The sequence below is a fragment of the Microtus oregoni genome, unplaced genomic scaffold (genome assembly GCF_018167655.1).
Source record: "Microtus oregoni isolate MIOR12 unplaced genomic scaffold, Mior012 000004F_ref0000308, whole genome shotgun sequence".
Classification (NCBI taxonomy): Eukaryota; Metazoa; Chordata; class Mammalia; order Rodentia; family Cricetidae; genus Microtus; species Microtus oregoni.
In genome coordinates this window covers 15,026,101-15,047,331 of record NW_024543063.1, presented here as the reverse complement: position 1 = coordinate 15,047,331, position 21,231 = coordinate 15,026,101, and the positions used below count along the sequence as shown (strand labels likewise).

The window sequence follows — 21,231 nt, the reverse complement described above, 5'->3', positions numbered from 1 at the left end:
TGCCGCTTGCTGTTTTTATTTTCCTTGTGACAGACAGACAGAGAGCTGCACAGACAGCTGGACGGCTGAGGGGACGGTCAGGACAACATAGGCAATAGGGATTGGATGGAAAGGAAACTCCATAAAAGGCAATAAATAAATAAATACAAATAGGAAGAAGGGCAAAGGCCATGGAGAAGCAGCGGGGACATCCCTGGACCAGTGTAGAGGGCCCAGAATCACACCCGCTGGGGCAGGAGACCAGCTTGAGTGGCCTTAGGCCCTCAGCTCATTGCCTTTCTTCTTCCTTTCTGAAGATTCAGTTGCTGGCCTGCCCTGCCACCCCTGAGCCCGCCCTCCGCCCTCCCTTCCACTTATCTCTGCTCTGGCTCCTGGCACTGCCGCCATGTTCTGTCCTTCTCTCCTGTACTCAGCCCAGCTCACTGTTTCCACATCACTGGATCCTCCTTCCTCTTCAGCCACTCCCTGAGGTCCACCTCTTCCTCTGCATCCCAGAACCTTCCTCAAGTTTCTTCCCCCACAGCCTCTACTTCTCACTTCCCCACTCCCTTCTTGCCTCTTTCTCTTCTCACCCTTGCCCGGTCTGACTAGTGCATCTCCTGCTCTGCTTATAGCCGGGGTGACATCCGGCTGAAGCCCCAGGGGCCTTGTCCCCTTAGGTCCATGAGGTAATAGCCCAGTCAGATGTTGCTGCTGCTGCTGGTATCTGAAGCCCCCTGGCCTGTCCAGCTGAGCATGGGCTCTGGAATGTCCCTTGGCAGCGTTGAGTGGGAACCCGAGTTGAAGCCCGTGGCCGGGCTGTGGTCCATGCCACCTAGGGGCTGCCAGGGTAGGAGCGGAGCAGCACCTTGTGACGGGTAGCAGCCTCTGCCCGGCGTCGCCGCTGCTCACCCAAGAATTCCTTGAGCCGGTTGGTGGTGAAGGTGAGTGTCTGGCGACGCAGCTTCATCAGGTAGGCATCTTGCAGCCATGGGTGGGCCAAGCAGTCCTGTAGTGAGGGCCGGCTCCTGCCAGGCCAGTGAGGGATCATGAACCGGGAAAGAAGCTCTGGGAGAGGGCAGCCTGTGCCCTCCCTCGGGCCCTTTCCCCATCCTGATTCACCAACATGTGTGTGATACTGGGCTTAGTTTCCCAGTCTCTGGAATAGGGACAGCGATTCTGTCCTTCCCAGGACGGTTTTGGGCTTTGAACGGCAGACAGCATGATTGCTGCTGCACTCTATGGAGGCGTTGGAGTCTGGCCCCATGAAGCCAGGGTGGGTCATAACACTGGAAGATTAGCAGGTAGGGAGCCTACTCACCAGGGATGTACTGAGAGGACCTTTCGCAAGAAGAGGGTGGCACTCTGGGATGTGTTCGGGTACAACTGGAAGGCATCAAAGCGACCCCCCACAATCCGAGCCTCTGTTTCTTGGGGGTCTGGCTCATAGAATGGGGAGTATCCACTGAGCCTGTTGAGGAAGACAGGTGAGTTGGCACAGTCTCAGATGCCTCTCTTATCGCCCCTACCTGAGAATGATGGTCAGTGGTCAAGCCTAAGAGACACTAGCGTAGGGCATCTGGGAGGGGCACAATACTCAGGAGCAATCCCACCTTGGCACTGGATGGGTGGTGTGGAGACAGAACAAGAAGGAGGAGGCATGGGCAGAAGTGGGGGCTGAGAGCTAGAGCAGGCAGATGGAGAGGATCATGGACAGAGGAGAGCAGGGAGTCGGAGCGGGGCCAGGCCACTCACATGATGTAGGTGAGCACACCTGCTCCCCAGATGTCCGTGGCAGAGCCAATGGGGTCTCCCTTCACCATCTCAGGAGCTGACGGGATACAGAGGGCAAGCTGATCTAGGTTCCCCGTGGCAGAGGAACAGAAAGAGGCAGGCGGAGCGGGGTGGGAAGGATCTGGGGCCTCAAGGAGCAGGACCATGACCAGGTTACCACATCATGAGTAAAATCAGAGCAACAGGCCTTATAGGTCAGCAGACAGGACAAAAGTGGGGGTGTCCACCAGGAGATGTGGGCCACCTGGGGCATTAGAGGTTCCCGAGGACCTACGATGCAACTTCACAAGCTGCCTTGGATCAGTTCCTTGTGGCCAACACCAAGTTTAAGAACCTTTGAAAGCAGCCTGGCTGGCTCTAATCCCAAGCCTGCCCCTCTTTGACTATGGGACCCTGGGCAATTTACTAAAGCAGCCTAGCTGTCCATTGTCTCGTCTGTAACGTGTGGTTTGTAGAGCAGCTCTAAGGAATAGAGACAATAAGCATCAGTTAGCAAGTAGCTAAATAACCGCTGGTTCTCCCTGCTCTGTACAGTCATAATTGATTCTCTCGTCTTCCCAGGTTTTGTGAATCCCATTGCAGTTATTTGTAACTGTCTAATTGGACGAATACTTAACGTCAGGGTTCCTCTCTTTCCTCATCTGTAAAAACGAAGCACTATTATGCCAAACTCTAAGGCTATTGTAAAGATCAATGGAAAAAACCCTGTTCATTATTTACATAACAGTTGCTTCACAGTGAATGGTACGTATGTGGGTGAGAGGGTGAGCCTGGCACATCCCTTTGGCAGCCCCCCACCCTCCATCACGACCAGCTGCTGGTCTTCTCACCCATGAACTCCAGAGTGCCTGTGCGGTGGCCAAGGGGCTTCAGGGCCTGAGGGTTGTAGGGCTGGGCACTGCCAAAGTCCACAATCTTAAGGGCATTGTCAGCAGCCAGCAGCAGATTGTCTGGCTTGATGTCCAGGTGTAGCACATGGTGGCCATGGAGGTAGTCCAGCCCTTGTAGCAGCTGCACCACGTAGGTGGCCACATCATCTTCTGAATACCGGAATCTGGGGTGGGGGTAGGGGGTGGGAAGGGCGTGGCAGAGGCGGCCAGCTTCCCCAACTCTTGCTACCCATTCTGTTCCCCAGGAACACCCAGCTCTACCTGTCACTGAGCCCACAGAGGAGTTCTCGGTTGCCACAGCTCTCAGCAATAAGCACAAGGTACCGAGGGGTGATGTAGGCCTCATGCAGGGACATGAGCCGTTCATGGTGCAGCGTCCGCAGCACCTCATATTCCTGCAGCACCCGATGTTTGCCCTCTGCTGCGTATGGCACGATCTTGGCAACGAACGTTCGGCCCGTAGCATTCTCCCGGCAGGATCGCACAACACCAAAGCGGCCCCTGTGTGTGCAGGAGGGCCACAGACTCAGGTGGACGCTATCATTGTGCGAACTAAAACAGGAAGCAGGGACCCTGGGAACAAGAATGCAGTGGGCTTCCGAGTTCATTGCTAGGAACAAAGATTCCAGCACTCACTGGCTCTCTACCTATAAACGAGTCCATAACCTCAGTTTTCGCATCTGTGAAAGGGGTGCTGATGGCAAGGCAGTGCCTTCCCCTCACAGTTGTGAAGATGAAATACAGCCCAAGGCTCAAGCTCAGGGTGGTACCCAGCTGAACCCCACAGTTCTAAAACCCCACACTTCAGCATCTTTCTCCAAGCCCAGTCATGACAGTCTGCTCTGCCTAAACTTTATGTCCCTTGTGTCCCATCCTCTTTCCCACCTTCCCTTCCCCATTCTGCTTGCCTGGCCTTCTCCTCTAGGAAGGTGTAGGGTTTCTGAGGGGGGCCCTGTCGAAGAGTGGTGCTCTCAGGTGTGGGGGAGCTGACCACCTCCTTGGCTGGGCTGAGGCTCCGCACAGTCACCTTGGTGGGCTCAGGAGGGGGCTCAGGGGCTGGGGGCTCAGGGGCTGGAGGTGCGGACACAAAGGAAGTCACCACATACAAGGAAGTTGAGGAAGGCGCTGGTTTAACCCCTTGTGGAGTAGAGGTTGGGGTCAGGGTTCCAGTGTCAGGGACAAAAGACTTGGGTTCACTTGGGGTGACCTGAATACTGGGTGGGGTGGACTCTGCTTGCTGGGCAGCCAGCAGACCCCTGTGCTTTCGTGGAGGGGTCGGGGGTGGTGGACCCATGGCCTTGAGTGAGGACAAGGCCTGGCTAGTGGACATGGGAGAAACTGAGGAGCTGAGAGTGACTGCCTGGGGACCTGGGGGAGCAAAAGCTGGGGTTAGGGCTAGTGAGGTAGGAGAGTCAGAAGGTGGGGCCCTGGCTGGCCCTGAGGTAACAGGGGCATCTTGGGGAGCAGCAGCTGGCTGAGCCGAAGAATCTAAGAGGAGACAAAGAAAATCATCCCTGAGTGTTCTGAAAAGAAAGCTGTGATGCTCCAAGGAGTGGCGAGGGGCCGCTACTACCCTACACCTTCCACCAACCTTGAGGACCTCTGATGAGGACCTTCTCGGAAGGGTTGCTGAAGGGCCCCTGCCCAGCACGGTTGGAACAGGCCACGCGGAACCTCACAGCCACACCGATAGGCAGGTGTGTCACATTGTAGTAACAGTCGAGGATGCCTGAGCTTACGGAGTGCCAGACAGACTCCCCTGTGGACAGCACAGGGAGGGTTAAGGCCACAGAAGGGACTCTAGCTCTCCAGAGAAAAGGCCTCTATCTGAGAAGAAACTAGCCTTCCCAAGCAGCACCCCCACCCGTCACCCGGCCTGCCACCGGCTGCCTCCTTTTTTCCCCATCCTGCCTTGCCCTCACCATCTACCCGCCGCTCCAGAGTGTATGTGCAAGGTGCCCGGCTGTCTCCTGGCTTCCACAGCACCAGCGCTGTATCATGGTAGGTCTGGGGCACCTCCGGAGGGGCTAGCTTTCCTGGGATGCCTGGAAGGAGAAGGAGAGGCCCCAGTGGAGGGCTCAGCACACTCTACCCCACCTCCTCATCCCTACTTGCATGAGCCCTACCCCTCTCACTCACGGGCCACAGACACAGTACAGGAGCTGGTAATGCTGCCCAAGACATTGGTAGCCGAGCACTCATAGAGCCCAGCATGCCGCTTGCCAGCCCGGGGTATGCTCAGCAGCTGCCGTCCATCTTTGCAGGACACGATGACCACTGAGGGCTCTGACCTCAGGGACTGCTTATCTGGGGACAAGAAGGCATGGGGGGCAGCTGAGGAAAGCCAGGTTTCTCTCACTTGCCCTTCACTTCTGCATCCCTGTGGCCCTGCCTCTCCTATGCCCTTTACTAGGAACCACTTGTCATCCCCCCCCCCGCCACGCCCGTCTCCCCTTCTCTGTGCAAGATGCAATCTACTTACCTTTCATCCAGGAGATACGGGGTGTTGGGCAGCCTGCCGGTAGGCAGAGCAGGGTGGCTGCTTCCCCCTCCAGCAGCACCTGGTCCTTGAGTTTAATGTGGAAGACTGGGGGGAAATCTGAAGGAAAAGAGACAGCTCAGGACCCTGGCTGCTTGCTGCCCAGGGAGGGACAGATGCATGTGAGCCCTGGCGCGACAGGACCAGCAGGGAACAGAGCAAATGGTTCCCTCCTCCCAGCTAAATGCGGGGAGTAGAAGCTCATGCCGGGCCTTCGAGGATTTTCCTGTGGTAAGCATCACCTTCTCCAGGCCCTCCGCACGTGTGGAACCACCTTCTCCTTGACTGATGACTGAGGACGCTCAGGCCATACCTCACATTTGTAAATCACTTAGAGCCGAGACCAGCACTAAGTGTTCTACAAGCATTTGTTAAAATAAAAACAAACACATTTTTGAAAAATGATAACAGTTAAGATTCTGTAACTTAAACTCCCTCTGGGCCACTGCAAGGCATGTGGGAAGGGAAAGGAGAAGGAGCAGTGACATGACCTAACATGGGCTGCATGCAGAATCTGTGATCAGAATGTGCAGCCTTGGAGCCAGCAAGTAAAGACTCTTGCCACCAAGCTCATGATCTGAGTTCAGTTCATGAGAGCCACATGATAGAAGGAAAAAACAACACACTCCCAAGAGTTGTTCTCTGTCTTCCACACGCATGCCATGGCAGGTACATGTATATGTGTATACACACACACACACACACACACACACACAATACATAAATGTAAATGTTTAAAAAGATTGGCCCATGGTAGCACATGCCCCTTTAATTCCAGCACTTGGGAGGCAGTGGCAGGAGGATCTCTGTGAGTTCGAGTCCAGCTTGGTTTACATGGTTCTACTACAGCCAGAGCTCTACAGAGAGGCCCAGTCTCAAAAAACAAACAAAACCTGTGCGGTTCTGAGAGACCTGAAGCTAGTGCCCCCTATAGGCACCCCTGGAAGGGTGTCTCTCGGCCTCCCTGAGGTGTAGGGGAGCCTCCTGACATTTCAACTTTGGTGTACTCAATTCAGGCCCCTAAAAACAACGTCTGAAGACTGGGTGGTGGTGGCGCATGTCTTTAATCCCAGCACTTGGGAGGCAGAGGCAGGTGGATCTCTGAGAGTTCGAGACCAGCCTGGTCTACAAGAGCTAGTTCCAGGACAGGCACCAAAGCTACAGAGAAACCCTGTACAAACAAAACAAAACAAAACAAAAAACACAAAACCTTCTGAGAGAGCAGAATAGAGACTGCAGGACCCTAAGCGAGTCACGCCCCTTCAAAAGCTCCATTTCTGGAGAATGTCTGTGAATTTGAGAGACTGTGCCCAACCTAGCTTGGGTAAGGAGGGTTTGCTGTGAAACTCAAAGGAGGCTCGGGGAGAGCTGGCACGTGGCTGGCACGAAGGAAGTGCTCCCAGACATTAGCTCTTCTTGAGGTTGTTACTATTATCTCCTTGATATACCCAACAGAGAAGCCAGGAGCTGAACCTGGGAAGAGGGATTATTGGAGCAAAGCAGAAAGACACTGGTTGGTGACCTTGCCCAAGGCAAGAGGCTTGGAGCTCTGTGCCAGTCCTGCTGGACTGGAGTTCCTCAGAGACAGGATGATTTGAAATTGTTATCCCTGGACTGTTCCTTAAGATCCAATTTGGTTTGGGTCACAGGGGGTGGAGTGTATCGCCTTCACCGGAGGGGTTGGGGAGAGCTAAAGGCCCCTGGGAAATCAGGATCTGAAGAACTAGGAGGGATCTGGAATCCAGCAGGAACACATGAACAGTGTGTATGTCTCTTCTTACTGTACCCTATTGTTCCCAGAGGAGGGGTCCTAATCTCATCCTCCGGTGTACTGGGAATAACCTCATCAGTTGCCACCCCCAGTCCTAGTTGGGATACTAGGGACCGCACAAAACAGGCCGGGGTGAGCGTTGGAAGATGACCTTGGCCTAGCTTGGCCAGTCCTACTGCCATTGCCCATTCCTGGGACCAGCCCCAGTTGATAGAGTGGGAGAGGCTTCTTCCGGCAGGGAGATGAGGTCAGAGGGCACTGCTGAGCAGGGAACCAGCTGCACTAGCAAATGGAGCCCCAGTGGGGAAGGGATTAGCCACCCCACATTTCTCTGCTGATGCTCTCCTCCACCTGCCTCCTTTCCCCTCTCTTCCAGCCAGCTGGTCTTCCCTCCCCACCATACCAGCCCCACAGTCCTGACAGAGCTTTGGCACAGTCCTCTCAAGCAAGGCCAGCTGAAGCAAAACGGAGGTTAGATCCATTCTGAGCAGTTTAACCCAAAACTGGGCCAGGAGAGAGTGGACAGCTTCTAAAGATCACGTGCACAGCCTTGCTTGTTGACTTCCTCCTGACCACCCCGACGCCTGACAGCCTGGCCTCCTGGAGTAATGCCTCTTTTCCAGGTGGAAAGACACCAGGCGGAGGATACCTCCCTCCCTGCAGCCCCAAGGACACCTGAGAAAGAAATAAACCAGGGGCTGTGGCAGGCCTCTGCTCCAGAAAAACGAGCCCAGGGGCTACTTTTCTCTAAAGATGTGCTTCGTGGGTAACGAGGAGAGTCCAGAGTTGTGGAGAACGGAGGACGCAGTCCAAGCTGGGAGACAAAGTGTGTCTTTGAGTGTGCACACTCTGGGGCTCTGGGAGCACCAAAGTAGGATTTTTGAGCTGCTTCCCAGGGTTCTCTAACTGCCTCTCTTCTGAAGAGTCAAGCAGGTCTCTGTCTCTGTCTCTCTATGTCTCCCCCCCCCCCCCTTTTCTCTTCTCTCTTCCTCCCATTATCCCCTTTATCTCAATAAAACTCTTCACTTTAAAAAAAAAAAAACCACCCTGCACCCAGATACCCAGATGCAGAAACCTTCCAAGGTCTTCCAAGTGACAGAAAGCCAGCCAAACAAAGACTTTAATAGAGTGACCTGGAGATGCTCTGGGCTGTGACTGCTCCCTTTGTTAGACCTGAGGCTTGGACAAGCTACTCAGCATCACTTCACTAAGCCTGCTTCCTCGCCGGCAAACTAGGAGGCTGAAGATCATCCTTCTAAAGAATGCCGTGGTGTTAAACAAGACAGCGTTTGTGACATGCTTAATAGGACACTTGCCTCTGCTAATTAATGGCAGCTGCTGCTGTAATTATCATTGTTGTTCTCCTAACTCGAGGCCTCTTCCATGGCTGCCCAAGCTCCTCCTGGTGAGCCACTTTTACTCAGCCAGGAGAGCAACCTGAGGCTTTCTTACCTGATTCGCTGGGCACATATTGGTGACCTAAGTCCTCTTGGACACTGGCAGAGAGGTTTGGCTGCGATAAGCCCTTGTTCTTGCGCAGCCTGGAAAGGCCCCATCGGTGCCGGCTTCGGCTCTCCCCTGGAGCTGGACAGACCCAGACTCATGAGCTCTTGCATAGCCACTACAGCTAGCACCCAAGTCCCTGTAGCTCTCAAGGTACGCCCCCCCCCCCCCCGCAAAAAATATCCAACCACCTTGTCCTCCTCTTCCTGATCCCTCTCCACCTTCCTCATCTCTCTAGCTCTGCCAATACCACCCTTCCGGCCTTTCTTTCAGAGCTACCTCTAGCTCACCATACCCACCTCTCACCCAGTCCCTCCTTACCTGAGGAACCCGAAGTGCCGCTGGCCTCTGAGCCCAGAGACTCAGCGGAAGGTGTGGCGGCACCAGCCTGAGAGGCCAGTTGATTGTGTGGAACACCGAGGCGTCGCAGGCTCTCCCCTTCCGAAGTAGCCCTGCGCAGCCTTCCAAACAACGGTGTGCTGCGACCCGAGGCGCCCCCGGAGTCCTCGCTGCTGCCGCTGCGCTGCAAACGACTGGATAGCCGCTCCAGCGTGGAGCTGAGTCTCCTGCGCACCGCCAGTACTGGGGAGCCCCGTGCTGAGCTACCACCCTCAGAGCTCTCCCCGTCTCCACTGCGGGACTCCCAGGCTGGGTGTCGTTGTCCGGGCGGGGTCCTCCTCAGCTTCTGCGATAGGGACAGCGAAAGGCGGCGTACGAGGCCCGGCTCCCCCGCTACCCTGAGGTCCTGCACAGAGCGCGAGCGCTCTGGCCGTCGCACCAGCTCTAGCGGAGTTCCCGCCGGGCTGGGACGGTAGATGCCATCGTCCTCTGCCCCACGGAAGGGACCGCGCTCCTCTGAGCGTGAGCGGCTCAGTAGCCGCAGGCCCCGTGACAGTGGCGATTCCCGGCTGCGCTTGAACTTAGCCTCGAACACAGCCTCTGATTCCAGGTTCTCGATGCTGCTACCGAGGCTGCTGCCTGGCCTGGGGGGCACCGTGGGGACTCGAGCTTTCTCGGCCAGCTCTGGGGGAGTTCTGGCCGAAGGCACGCGCTTATTGGAGGCTCCGGGAGGTGGGGAGGCCACCCTGGCAAACACAGCCGCATGGGGCTTGGGCTCTGATGGAGGCACAGCGGGGCCCTCTGTGGACTGGGTGGGACTGGACAGTTGGAGCGACTGCATGATCTGAGCATAGGGGGTGAGAGGCTGCGCTGGCATTTGCAGAACCAAAGTGGGCTGTGCTGGTTTGGCAGCTCGGGCTGGCTCTGGTTTGGGCTCTGGAACCTTCTCTGGGGCAGGCTGAGGTGCAGGGGGCTGGGGAGAGTCTCTGGGTGCAGCAGCGGAAGGTTCCGGGGACTTGGTGATACTGGGTTTGGCGACGCTGGGCCTCGCAGGGCTGGGTGGCTGGGCCTCGCTAAGGGCAGACAAAGAGGGAGACTCCTGCAGTCTGCGAGCCCCAAGCCTGGCTACCGGGATTTCAAGGGGTGCCCCTGCGCGGCGGTGCCGACCTCGGGGCTCTCCCTCACCCTGAGAGAAGCTGCTGCTCTTTTGCAGGCCCCGAGACTCGGGAGGGTGCTGGTGGTGGGGTGCAGCCTCGCTGGAGGCAGCCCGCGCCATCCTAGGATCCCGTGCTCTGCCCCCTAGGCTCTCCAGCAGGGGACCCCTGAGGCCGCTGACCTTGCCATCCTCGGGACCTCCCCGTAACAACCGCTGACGCAGGGCCTGCAGCCTCTGGGCGTACTCGCCCTCACCCAGGCCTCCCCGAGTCAGGCGGGTGGCACCCGGGCTGGGGCTCCTACGCTGGGGCAGCTCCACAGAAGCCGCCTTGTGTAGGCTCCGGCCCGGCTCCCGCGACCCGACCCGGGGCAGGGCGCTCTCGGCAGAGCTGCCCCTACGGAGCTCGGGCCGCCTGGAGCTAGGCCCATCTGGGGGCTCCTGGCCTGGAGAGGGGAGTGCTTCAGGGCTGGGGGCCTCCTGGTCCTTAGAGGAAGCCCTTCCCTGTTCTTGCCAGTCCATGGGGGTGACAGCCCCAGCGTCCGGGGTCCCCAGAGCCTCATCTTCAGTGGGGATGTCAGTGAGGGACACCCGAGAACCTGAGAACTCGGGCTGCAGGGGTCGGGGCACCGAGGGAAGTTCTTCCAGTTCTTCCTCTTCCGAGTCTGATGAAGATGAGAGTCCCCCACTCGCGGGTGGTCTTCTAGGCATGGCCACCCACACCCGCTCCGGGGGAGCCCGCAGCAGCTCTGGAATGGGGCGTAGCACCAGGTGGCACTTGTAGCTGATCTGGGAGCGCTGCAAAGAAGGTACTACAGTTAGACCAGAAAGGCCAAGAGGACTGCAATGGCTCCCACGCCCCTTTTCAGCTCTGGGGGAAGGAAGTACAGGGACAGGAAGGCAGATCAGGTAGCAGTGGGAGGTGGGAGGTGGGGATCACCATGGGGGCGGTATGTGGAAGGAAATTAGTGTGGAAAGGGCAGACACACTCACCTGCCACCTCCTCCGTGACAGAAAGAGCTTCAGGTGGTCCGTGCTCACCTCTGCACCCTTTGCTTGTGTCTGCAAACCCAGAAAAGAGGACCTGAGACAAAGTCCATTGTGGGGCTTGGAACAAGATGTATGGGTTCGTGGGGTCTTGTCTCTGTGACTCTGTCAGGCCAGAGACACACCTAAGACAAATTCTTTGTAAGAGGAGGGACAGGAAATAAGGAGTACCTGAGGGAGGGTGGCTTTCCCTGGAATACTGGGTACCCTGGTGGCCCCCAGTCCTCTTTCTGTCTCTATGTATGACAAGCATCCCAGACATCTGAAGTCCAGGTGGTCCAGCCTAACAAGGCTCCCCACCTGGTTCACTCCAATGTCACTTGTTTCTGGTCGGAGGAAGGAAACTCTCACTTCAGGGGTTGCTGGCAGAATGGCTTGTCTTCAGTTGACCCAGTACTGTGCCCAGTGATAAGTATTAGTTTTGTAGGATGATGGGCACCAAGCTCTCGGCATTGAACATGCTAGGAGGGCAGCCTGCCACTGAGCTACATGGCCTCATCCAATGGAAAGTTTACTTAGATGCCTTTTCTGGACTCACTTGCTGACTGCCTCCCCACCAGTGCCTAGTCCCAGGACGCTGGGGCTTGACAATGACGAGACCCCTGACCTGGTGACGATCATAAGTGAATCAGGCCACCCAACCCCTAGTGTGTGAAACCCACTCAGGACAGAGGTGCACTCACAAAAGGGAGGAAATTAGACCAGGACTGGCCTTGAGCACCAGTAAGAAGCCTGAAGTGGATCCCCCAGATAGGAAGAAGGGTTCAGGCCTATGCTTAGAGTCTAGCTACTCCATCTTGATCATCGACTTGGGCCTCAGTTTCTTTATTAAAAAATAGGAGCAATAATACAATCTTTTACAGATCAATTGAGAGGCTAATAGGTCACATGTATATAAAATGCATATCATAGTTATCACATGTAATGGTCAGTAAATGGAGCCATTAGTAACATTTTCTTTCCCCCCTTCTCTGTAGCATACGTGGGAGGACTAGACTCACTTTGAACCAAGGATGTTCCAGTGTCTCTTCTGCAGTAGGTCTCCTGTAAAGGGATGAGAAGTAATGATTTAGCATTCATTCATGAATGGTTGAGAAAATGGGACCTCTTAAGAACTAGGGATTTGGGGGCTGGAGAGATGGCTCAGAGGTTAAGAGCATTGGCTGCTCTTCTAAAGGTCCTGAGTTCAATTCCCAGCAACCACATAGTGGCTCACAACCATCTGTAATGGGGTCTGGGGCCCTCTTCTGGCCTGCAGGCATACACACACACACAGACAGAATATTGTATACATAATAAATAAATATTTAAAAAATATTTAAAAAAAAGAACTAGCCGGGCGGTGGTGGCACACGCCTTTAATCCCAGCACTCGGGAGGCAGAGGCAGGCGGATCTCTGTGAGTTCGAGACCAGCCTGGTCTACAAGAGCTAGTTCCAGGACAGGCTCCAAAACCACAGAGAAACCCTGTCTCGAAAAAACCAAAAAAAAAAAAAAAAAAAGAAAGAAAAAATAAAGAACTAGGGATTTGGGGTAGAGAGTTGGCTCAGTGGTTAGAAGCACAAGCTGCTCTTCTAAGGGACCTGATCAGGCAGATTACAGCTGTCTGTAACTCCACAGATACCATCGCTCATATGCACATAACACACTCATGTGTACATACATACTCACAAGTAATTAATACAAACTCAAGTTGTTTCGGCAACTGAAAAATGCATATTCTTAAATCCTACTCAGAAAACTCTGAAACACACACACACACAAAAACCCCAACCCACCTTATTTTTTTAAAAAATGGGAGGAGGGGTCAGGAAAGATGACTCAGATATTGAGAGCACTGATTGCTCTTCCAGAGGACCCAGGTTCAATTCCCAGCACCCACATAGCAGCTTACAACTGTCTGTAACTACAGTTTCAGGGGATCTGATACCTTCACATCAATGCACATAAAATAATGTTAAGTAAATTATTAAAAATAATACAAACTAGCTGGGCAGTAGTGGTGCCCGCCTTTAATTTAACCAGTACCCCAGAGGCAGATGCAGGTGAATGTCTGTGAGTTTGAGATCAGCCTGATCTACAGAGTTCCAGGACAGCCTGGGCTACACGGAGAAACCCTGTCTTGAAAAATCAAAAATAATTAAAGAAAATTAAAAGCAAATCTTAGAAATACTAAATGAAAAAAGCGAAAGAGCTAGGAGTCGCATATCTAAGGGCAGAGGCTTGGTAGGAGGACGCATGTAACCGCTTTGAGGGCTGGTCTCTGCGGTTAGGAGGTCTTCTACTCACAGCCGATCCTGAACCAGCACTTTGATGAGAAAGCCCCGGGCCTCCCTGCTCAGACTCAGGAATGTGGTCTCCTCAAAGGCCACGTTGTAGTTGCGGATGTTCATCAGAGTGGTCCGATCGTTCTCTCCCACAAATGGGGAGATGCCCGTCAAACTGCAGGGGCAGAGTGGTGAGGGCAAGAGTTGGCAGGGCCTTGAGGCTGAGGTGAAGGTGAAGCACAATGCCTGTGGCAAGGGACCAGGGACAATTGGAGGCCTAGGGATGTGGGGACATCAGAGGCTGGGCAAATCTGGATAGGAAGCCAGAGTTTTCGTATTCTTGTCCTGCTCTCACTTGAGGTCCTCCCATAGGTAGAGAGGCAGTGTGCTTTGGGAGCTGCTGGTTGCCTGTGCTTTGGAGAACAATGTCTGTCCCTCCTCCAGTGTGGCTTTCCCATGAGGAGATGGATTCCCCTTCTAGTCCATGCTCTGGGCCTCCTAGGACCAGGAAGTTCCCTGCCAAAATGATGCTAAGCCTACACTGGCCTCTGTGGATCCAGTCTGCCCACCTCTTAGGAAACTCGGACATGCCAACAGGGGTAACCAGCCTCATGCATGTGAAACCCCTCAGGTGAGGAAGAAGCCATGTGTGTGGAAGAGAAGGGAGTGGGCTATCGGCCCTGTAAATGTTAGGAGTGGGCCAGCCAGGAGACCTGTTGGAGACTGCAGAGGGGTCCTTACCAGAGGAAGGCAACGACACCCACAGGCCTGTGGGAAACCAGAAGTATGGGTGAGAAGCCAGTGCACACCAGCCAGAAATGAATAGATCTCTCCACCACCATTCTGAAAAGGATGGGTTCTCCCGGGGAGCACTGCACAGGAGTACCAACTTCAGGTTGGAACTCAACCCAAAGTCAGGGACCATGGCAGGGTTGCTTGAGGAATCCCAGGAATCTGAGGACCGATAGAAGCTTACACAGTCTCCCTTGGGGAGACCCAGCCCCAGGGAAGATGGAAGCTGGGGACTACAGAGCTGCGGCCCAGAGGGACTAGGTTAGCCCTGAATGAGAAAAGATGGGGCTCACATGGGCAGAAGGGGAAAGCTTAGGAGCAGTGCTACCCACGGTCAGAATCCCAATTTCCTGAAGTGCTTCCCAGCAAGGGAGCAAGTCCCCAGCAAGGGCCAGCATGCCAACATTACCAGATGTCGGTGACTCCAGACACAGGGCTCTGGTTGACAATCTCGGGTGCTACAAACTCTGGAGTGCCATACTGACAATACTGGGGCTCCCCTGGAGTGAGTTCCTGGGCATTCCCAAAGTCACAGATGCGCACCTGCTCTTCGCCCCCCGCACCGTCCCAGACCATCAGGTTCTCCGGCTATAACCAGAGCATAGGAGCTGATTAGGGAGGAACACCCCACATGACAGCCCCACCGCCTGACTGTTCTCCACGCCCCTCCTCACCTTGACATCCAGGTGCAGCACGTGGCTCTGGTGCAGGTAGCCTATCCCTTCCAGCACTTGACGCATATAGGCCCGGGTCTGTGGAAACAGGGGGGCCAGAGTGGAGCTGGGGAAGCACTCTGTTTGATCATCACCCAGGGAGGTAGTAAGGGGTCAGGCCATGCATGCCTGGGCAGTGGCCTTCAGATAGGTCACGAAAGCTCATCTGTGGCCCACCACATAGCATGAGGGATGCTGAGCCTCAGGGTCATCATATTCTACTGCACAAGTTGTACACGGTCCGTTTAAAGAAGATAGCGATCGGGGCTGGAGAGATGGCTCAGTGGTTAAGAGCATTGCCTGTTCTTCCAAAAGTCCTGAGTTCAATTCCCAGCAACCACATGGTGGCTCACAACCATCTGTAAAGAGGTCTGGCGCCCTCTTCTGGTCTTCAGGCATACAGACAGAATATTGTATACATAATAAATAAATAAACAAATAAATAAATAAATAAATAAGATAACGATCTATATTATACTCATTGGAACTGTGTGATAGAAGCTTCTCCATCCACACAGTGAGATAAACATCCAGGAAGCTTTTGTAGATTGTATATGTGAGAAAACGGGGAAGCGATGGAGTTAGGGTCTGGAATATGTCTGCTGTTGTTTACAGAAGACTTAACAAGTCCTGTCTCGCGGGGTAGGGAATTCTGCTGTCTGTGTAGCTGTGTTCTCCTCCACCACCCCTGGCTTCCTTGTGGGCACGAACGGCACGCACAGGACCCACCCATCATTCTTAGAGTTCACGCAGGTGAAGGCTAGTGAGCAACCCGGCCGGCCCCTGCCACCCACTGCCCTCACCTCAGACTCACACACGGTGGGCTTCCTGGCCATGCGTTCTAGAAGCTCTTCTGTGCACCTGTGTCATAGGTCAAGGAGAAGCAGCAAGCACGAACTACCCGACGCAGCCCAGCACGGAGCCCAGGCCCTCCTTCCCCACAAGGCATCTCTGACACAGACAGGTCCAGACACTCCTGGCCTCAGGTTATACACATGGGGGGACCTGCTCCCTTACCCTTTCTGAGCATAGGTTTCCTCACGGAGTGGAATGAAGGTGACAGATCCTCCCCCGGCCTATGGAGCATTTTATAGGATTCGATACAGTAGAATCTTGTCGACTGTAGATGGAACTCCTCAACTATATTGGAGAGGAACCCAGGAGTCCATGTAATGAAATTATTTGCCATTTTGCTGAGGTCTGGACTTAAACAATGAAGCCTAAGAAGCTGCTTGCTGTTCAGGTCACAGTGTCCCTGCTCCAGGAGGGTCAAGTCAATTGCCGGAGTAGCTAGCAAAATGTGCCTTTGTTTAGCACAGCGAGAGAAAGGTGTGGCTTTGTGAAGAGTCCTCCTTAGTCAAACAAGGTATGGGCTGTCATCTGAGCAGGGTCCTGTCAAATGTGCATACACACTGCATTGCACCCTATGATGAAAACACATGGCGTTTGCTAGCTGCGGGACCTTAGAAATCACCATTTAACCTCTGTATGCCTTTTTTGTTTGTTTGTTTTGAGGCAGGGTTTCCCTGTGTAATAATCCTGGCTCTTCTGGATCTCACTCTGTAGACAAGGCTGGCCTCGAACTCACAGAGAGCTACCTGCCTCCGGCTCCCAAGTGTTAGGATTTAAGGGTGTGCTCCATCACTGCCCAGCTATTCTTCTTTCATCAGCTAGAAAATAAGGATGGAATTCTACTGGGTAGATATACGTGAGGACTGAGTATATACTAAGTGTAAAATCCATGAGCATTGTCAGGCACATACTAATGCTATGTAAACTTAAGGCTTTCTTTCTTTCCTTTTCTTTCTTCTTTTTTTTTCTTCCTGAGACAAGATCTCATTATGTAGATCAACCTATCCTGGAATTCTTTGTAAACTAGGCTGGCCTTTAACTCAAAGAGATCTACTTGTCTCTAACTCCTGACAGCTGGAATTGAAGGCATATACCACTATGCCTGGCATGAACTAGATCTAGAAATGGTTTTCACAGGTGTCTCCAGATTCATCATTCATCCCGACTGCCCATGGGCTCACCGTTTTTAAGGGGTTGATGTAACCTAAACTGGGCTATGTAGAACATGACTATAAGCTTCTGATCTCCCTCCCAGTACTGGGGTCCCAGGTGTGTGCCTCTACACTCTCTTCTATGCAGTACTGTCGACTGAACCTAGGGCTCTGAGCATGCTCAGATCCCACCCCAGTGATAGCCCGAGCTCAAAGGACCACTTTGCAAAGGGCATAACATGCTCCCGATTTGCCTTTACAAAGGACACTCTTTCCCCGTCTTGTCCCAGGATACAGCTCAGTGACAATGACAAGTCCCCGGCGCCTCTCGAAGGCTTCGTGGAAGTAGAGCACACAGTCATGCTGGAGTCGGGCCAGTAACCGGGCTTCACGTCTTGCTGATGCCTTGGGCTTAGCCTGGCTAGGGATGAACTTGGCTGCGAACTCCAGGCCAGAGCTCCGTTCCACCACACGCCGCAGGTAGGAGAAGGCACCCCTGGAGGACACAGGGAGGGTGTCAGGACACCACCATCACTACAGAGCTGACTTTCCATCTTTCCTGGCCCTCAGACCCAGCAGCCCCGTTCGGTCCTTGATGCCAGCCCTTCCTGGTCCCGCACCTGCCAATCTCTTGGTGGATGTCGTAGTAGTCGCTAAGCCTTCTTCCTCGGTGCTCCTCATCCTCTCCAACCCCCTCGACCTCCATAGCTGTCTGAGCTGGGGAGGAGATAGGAGTGAGGCAGAGACAGGAGACATGGGACAGATTCAAAAGACAAAGGACAGAATACTGTACTCGGGCTGGGACGAGGATGTGGTGTAAGAAATGAAGGGCAGGGTACTTCCTGCCCCTTCTCCCCCAGATACTAACGCACCTGAATGCACAGACAACTCTGCCTTGCAGGAGACTTCGCCCGCCAGGTTCCGAGCTGTGCAGGTGTAAACGCCTCCATCCTCGGTTCCTGCGCTGAGCACCACCAGAGAGCACTCGTTCCCCTCATACACGAAGCTCACGTGGTTGCTCTCGGCCAGCAGCACCTCATCCTGCCAGGGGTACATGTCACCTGGGTCTGACCTTACTGCTACCTGGGGGCTAGCTTTTCCTCCACACCGCACAGTCTCTTTCATTTGGACCTGAAGGCCAAGGGCTTGACAAGCTGTCTTCACTCAGTTCCTCTGACTCTGGGACTAGAACCAGCTTCTCCCTTATCTCTTGCTAAGAATCCCTAACCCATGCCAGGCGGTGGTGGTGCACATCTTTAATCCTGGCACTCAGGAAGCAGAGGCAGGCAGATCTCTGTGTGCTCTAGGCCTGCCTGGTCTGCAGAGCAAATTCCAGGACAGCCAGGACTACACAGAGAAACCCTGTCTCAGAAAAAAAAAAAAGTCCCTAACCCCTCAGTTAGTCCCCGGAGTCCCACCTCCTCCTGCCCACCACACCTCTGCCCAGATACTTCTCCTCTCAGGCCTCTCAGGACTGTATAGACCCCAGGCTCCCTGCCGGCTGCTGCAACCTGCGTTACCCTCTGACCTTGTACCACATGATGTCGGGCAGTGGTTTCCCCTCAACCACCACAGCAAAGCGGGCTGTTTCTCCAGGTCCCACCTCCACATCTTCCATGATGGACTCAAACCGAGGGGCCTCTGCAACACACGGGGACAGAAGAGGACAGGTGTCATCCTCACAGGTGCCTGCTTCCTCAGCCCCTGTCCCTATCAGCAACTGTATGGTGAGAATACTAGGCCCTGGCCTCCCAGACTCTGCCCCCAGTCCCCCCCCCCATTCCCCCACCATGCCTGGGGATACCAGAGTTCCTGATGGGGCCCTCTCAGTAAACCCTAACGAAGTTGCTTTCCAAGGCTCAGAAGCATTGACTGTCACTGACCGGCACAAGTTGCTTTGTGGGACCCTTAAGATTCATCTTATGGCTTTGAAATTGGGACATTTTCACACACAAAAGAAATGTGGATTTCATGTTTCTCGTCTGGCTATCCAGCCCTTCTCTACCTGCAGTAACCATGAGGCTGGTGCAGTGTGGCTCAGTGCTGCCCCCTCTGGGTGACTGCTCCTCTCAACACCCCACCTGGTGGCCTCTCACTGACTCTACTTGGCCCCTGCAGGAGGACCTGGGGCTGTGACCTAGAATGAAGCCCCTCAAGCACACTGCCTCTATCTTGAAGCGTTTCTCTCTGAGTCTTATTTAAACGTCTAGGAAGCCTTCTACGCCTGGGAGAGAGCAAATGAACAAAAATGCCCTGCCCAAATATTAACCGGACAGTCTAGGAGTGAACTCTCGGCTGCATGGTTCCCTGCTAGGCAGCCTCTAATTCTCACGGTAGAACGAAATACACTTTGCAGTGTGCCTTGTCAAGTCTGTGAATTTCTTGCCCTGTATTCTAAGCGTGTCTTCAGGATCCCAGCTTTAAGAGGACTGAGAGTAATCAAGCCCCAAGGGGAAAAAAAATAAAGCAAGCTGAGTATAGATTGCTACCACCACAGGGACCTGCCTGGCTTTATACAGAGAACGGGAGAGGCCATTCTGGGTCTGGGGGAGAGGCTGTTCCATGGCAGACATGAAGGGAAGGGGGCTGCCTTTCTACCCAGCCTGCAGGGCTGATGGTGGAACAGGGCCAAGCAGAATGGAGAATCTGGTATAAGCCCCAGGTCCCTTTTGAGTATGGCTGATTAAGATAGTCTCCCGCAGTCACCATCTACAACAGCTAGGATGCAGGCTCCTAGGCCTCTCTGAGCCCTAAATTTGGCTACACCTGAGAAGGGTGACAAGTCCAGCAGATACTGCGATCTGGGGACAGAGTGGTGATTGAGTAGGAAGGGCAGGGTGGGAGCTTGGCAGGAGCAAAACTCCAGGAATGGAAACCCCGTGCGCACAGGGTCAGGAGGGATCACCTTGTCTGCATGCCCCTGTGACTGCTTGTGCCCACTTCACAGCTGTCTCCCCTTGGTCCCTGTCTGCTGAGGGGAGAGGCAATCTATCAAGGTCGAAACTCTGGAGGTTTTGAGTGAACTTCAATGATTTGTTTGTTTGTTTTTTGAGACAGAGTTTATGTCTTGGAACTCGCTTTGCACGCTCTGTAGATCAGGCTGGCCTCGAACTCACAGAGACTGGCCTGTCTCTGAGTACTGGGATTAAAGGTGTGCTACCACCTTTTTTTTTTTCTGCAACAGAAAGTGACCATTTGTTCATAGCTCGTGCTAAATTGTCACTTTCTTTGCTTTTGGCCGGGACAGTATCCACTCAGGAGGTAAGAACATCCAGTTTAGGTGGATCTGAAGTTTTCAGTGGCAGTTATAGATCCTGGAGTTAACTAACAAGCAAAACACACACACACACACACACACACACACACACACACACACACCAATGGCCTCCTAATGCACACTACAGCTCCAGAAGACCTGACTTGAAAGGAGAAACTACAGAAAGGGACTTGGTTAAAGGTGGCAGGGACACCGTCAAACTGGCATTGCTGAAGTGCGGCCAGGAGCCTCAGAGCCCGGTAGCAGGTGATGGATTGCTTGAGGGCATTTGCTTCTTTATCAGCTCCTCCTCCCACCCTGTTTCAGCTGAGACACAGTTCCCTGGCTGTCTTTAGCACACAAGCTAATGGTACTCACAGCTTTGCCGTCTGACATGGAAACTTGAACCCTTAGCTCCTGTGCTTATCAGACCCTGAGACCTTGGGCCAGGTCACTTCACACTCTGACCTTGCTTCCTCATCTGTGAAATGGGAATGACAACTAACCCCACCTCACAAGGTTGGCACACTAAATAGGTGCAGTTCTTCATATTGATCCCGGTTCATATGAGATGCTAAGTCCTATATGTAACATTGCACATAACATGTGTATATATGTGTGAGTGTGTGTCAGTGCCAATGGACCAAACCTTGCCTTGTGCTAGGCAAGTACTCTACAGTGAGCTACAGTCAAGACTTTTTTTTTTTAATTTTATTTTAAGACTAGGTCTCCTTCACTTGTGGCCCAGGTGACCTCAAACTCATAATCTTCCTACCTTGGCTTCCTGAGTGCAGTTATTATAGAATATGTCATCATGCATGCTCAATAAATATTAGTTTATTCCCCTTATTATTACTAATACTGGTATTGTCACTAGAAGGACAGGAATGAGAGGAAGGACATGGAATTGAGTCTCCAGCAATGGCAGCTGCCTGAGAGGGAGGAATAGTAAGAAGTTGTCACCCACCTGCCAGCTCCAGGGTGACTGAGCAGGCCTTTGTGCCATGGCGGTTTCGGGCAGTGCAGGTGAGGGGCCCTAGGTCTCGGCGGCTCACCCGGCAGATCCAAAGACAGTACTGGTCGTCGTCTGGCTGCTTCAGTTCGTACACGCCTGTGCGTGCCTCTAGGAGGGCTCCTCGGCAGCTGAGGAAGAAATGACGGGTGATCTTGTCGGCTGGGCATGGGA

At 53.8% G+C, this 21,231-nt stretch overlaps 1 protein-coding gene across 11 annotated transcripts in view; it reads right to left on the bottom strand.

Annotated features, from left to right (window-relative positions):
• Window positions 1-21,231, bottom strand: part of Speg (striated muscle enriched protein kinase) — a 56,593-nt gene continuing 35,362 nt past the window's right edge. For 10 of the 11 annotated variants that reach the window (XM_041649493.1, XM_041649495.1, XM_041649494.1 and 7 more), the window contains 24 exons: window positions 21,013-21,188; window positions 18,318-18,430; window positions 17,662-17,830; window positions 17,410-17,506; window positions 17,085-17,285; window positions 15,590-15,647; window positions 14,748-14,825; window positions 14,483-14,661; window positions 14,023-14,049; window positions 13,304-13,456; window positions 12,017-12,059; window positions 10,962-11,030; window positions 8,798-10,766; window positions 8,426-8,557; window positions 5,146-5,262; window positions 4,803-4,970; window positions 4,586-4,708; window positions 4,255-4,422; window positions 3,572-4,151; window positions 2,925-3,164; window positions 2,604-2,827; window positions 1,735-1,810; window positions 1,301-1,450; window positions 1-1,007 (listed from right to left, as the gene is read on the bottom strand). In XM_041649493.1, the coding sequence (XP_041505427.1) occupies window positions 815-1,007; window positions 1,301-1,450; window positions 1,735-1,810; window positions 2,604-2,827; window positions 2,925-3,164; window positions 3,572-4,151; window positions 4,255-4,422; window positions 4,586-4,708; window positions 4,803-4,970; window positions 5,146-5,262; window positions 8,426-8,557; window positions 8,798-10,766; window positions 10,962-11,030; window positions 12,017-12,059; window positions 13,304-13,456; window positions 14,023-14,049; window positions 14,483-14,661; window positions 14,748-14,825; window positions 15,590-15,647; window positions 17,085-17,285; window positions 17,410-17,506; window positions 17,662-17,830; window positions 18,318-18,430; window positions 21,013-21,188 (5,503 nt within the window). In that variant the 3' untranslated portion in view covers window positions 1-814. Of the gene's footprint in view, window positions 1,008-1,300; window positions 1,451-1,734; window positions 1,811-2,603; window positions 2,828-2,924; window positions 3,165-3,571; window positions 4,152-4,254; window positions 4,423-4,585; window positions 4,709-4,802; window positions 4,971-5,145; window positions 5,263-8,425; window positions 8,558-8,797; window positions 10,767-10,961; window positions 11,031-12,016; window positions 12,060-13,303; window positions 13,457-14,022; window positions 14,050-14,482; window positions 14,662-14,747; window positions 14,826-15,589; window positions 15,648-17,084; window positions 17,286-17,409; window positions 17,507-17,661; window positions 17,831-18,317; window positions 18,431-21,012; window positions 21,189-21,231 lie in introns of those variants that run through there. The other variant, XR_005974119.1, reaches the window with a different exon arrangement.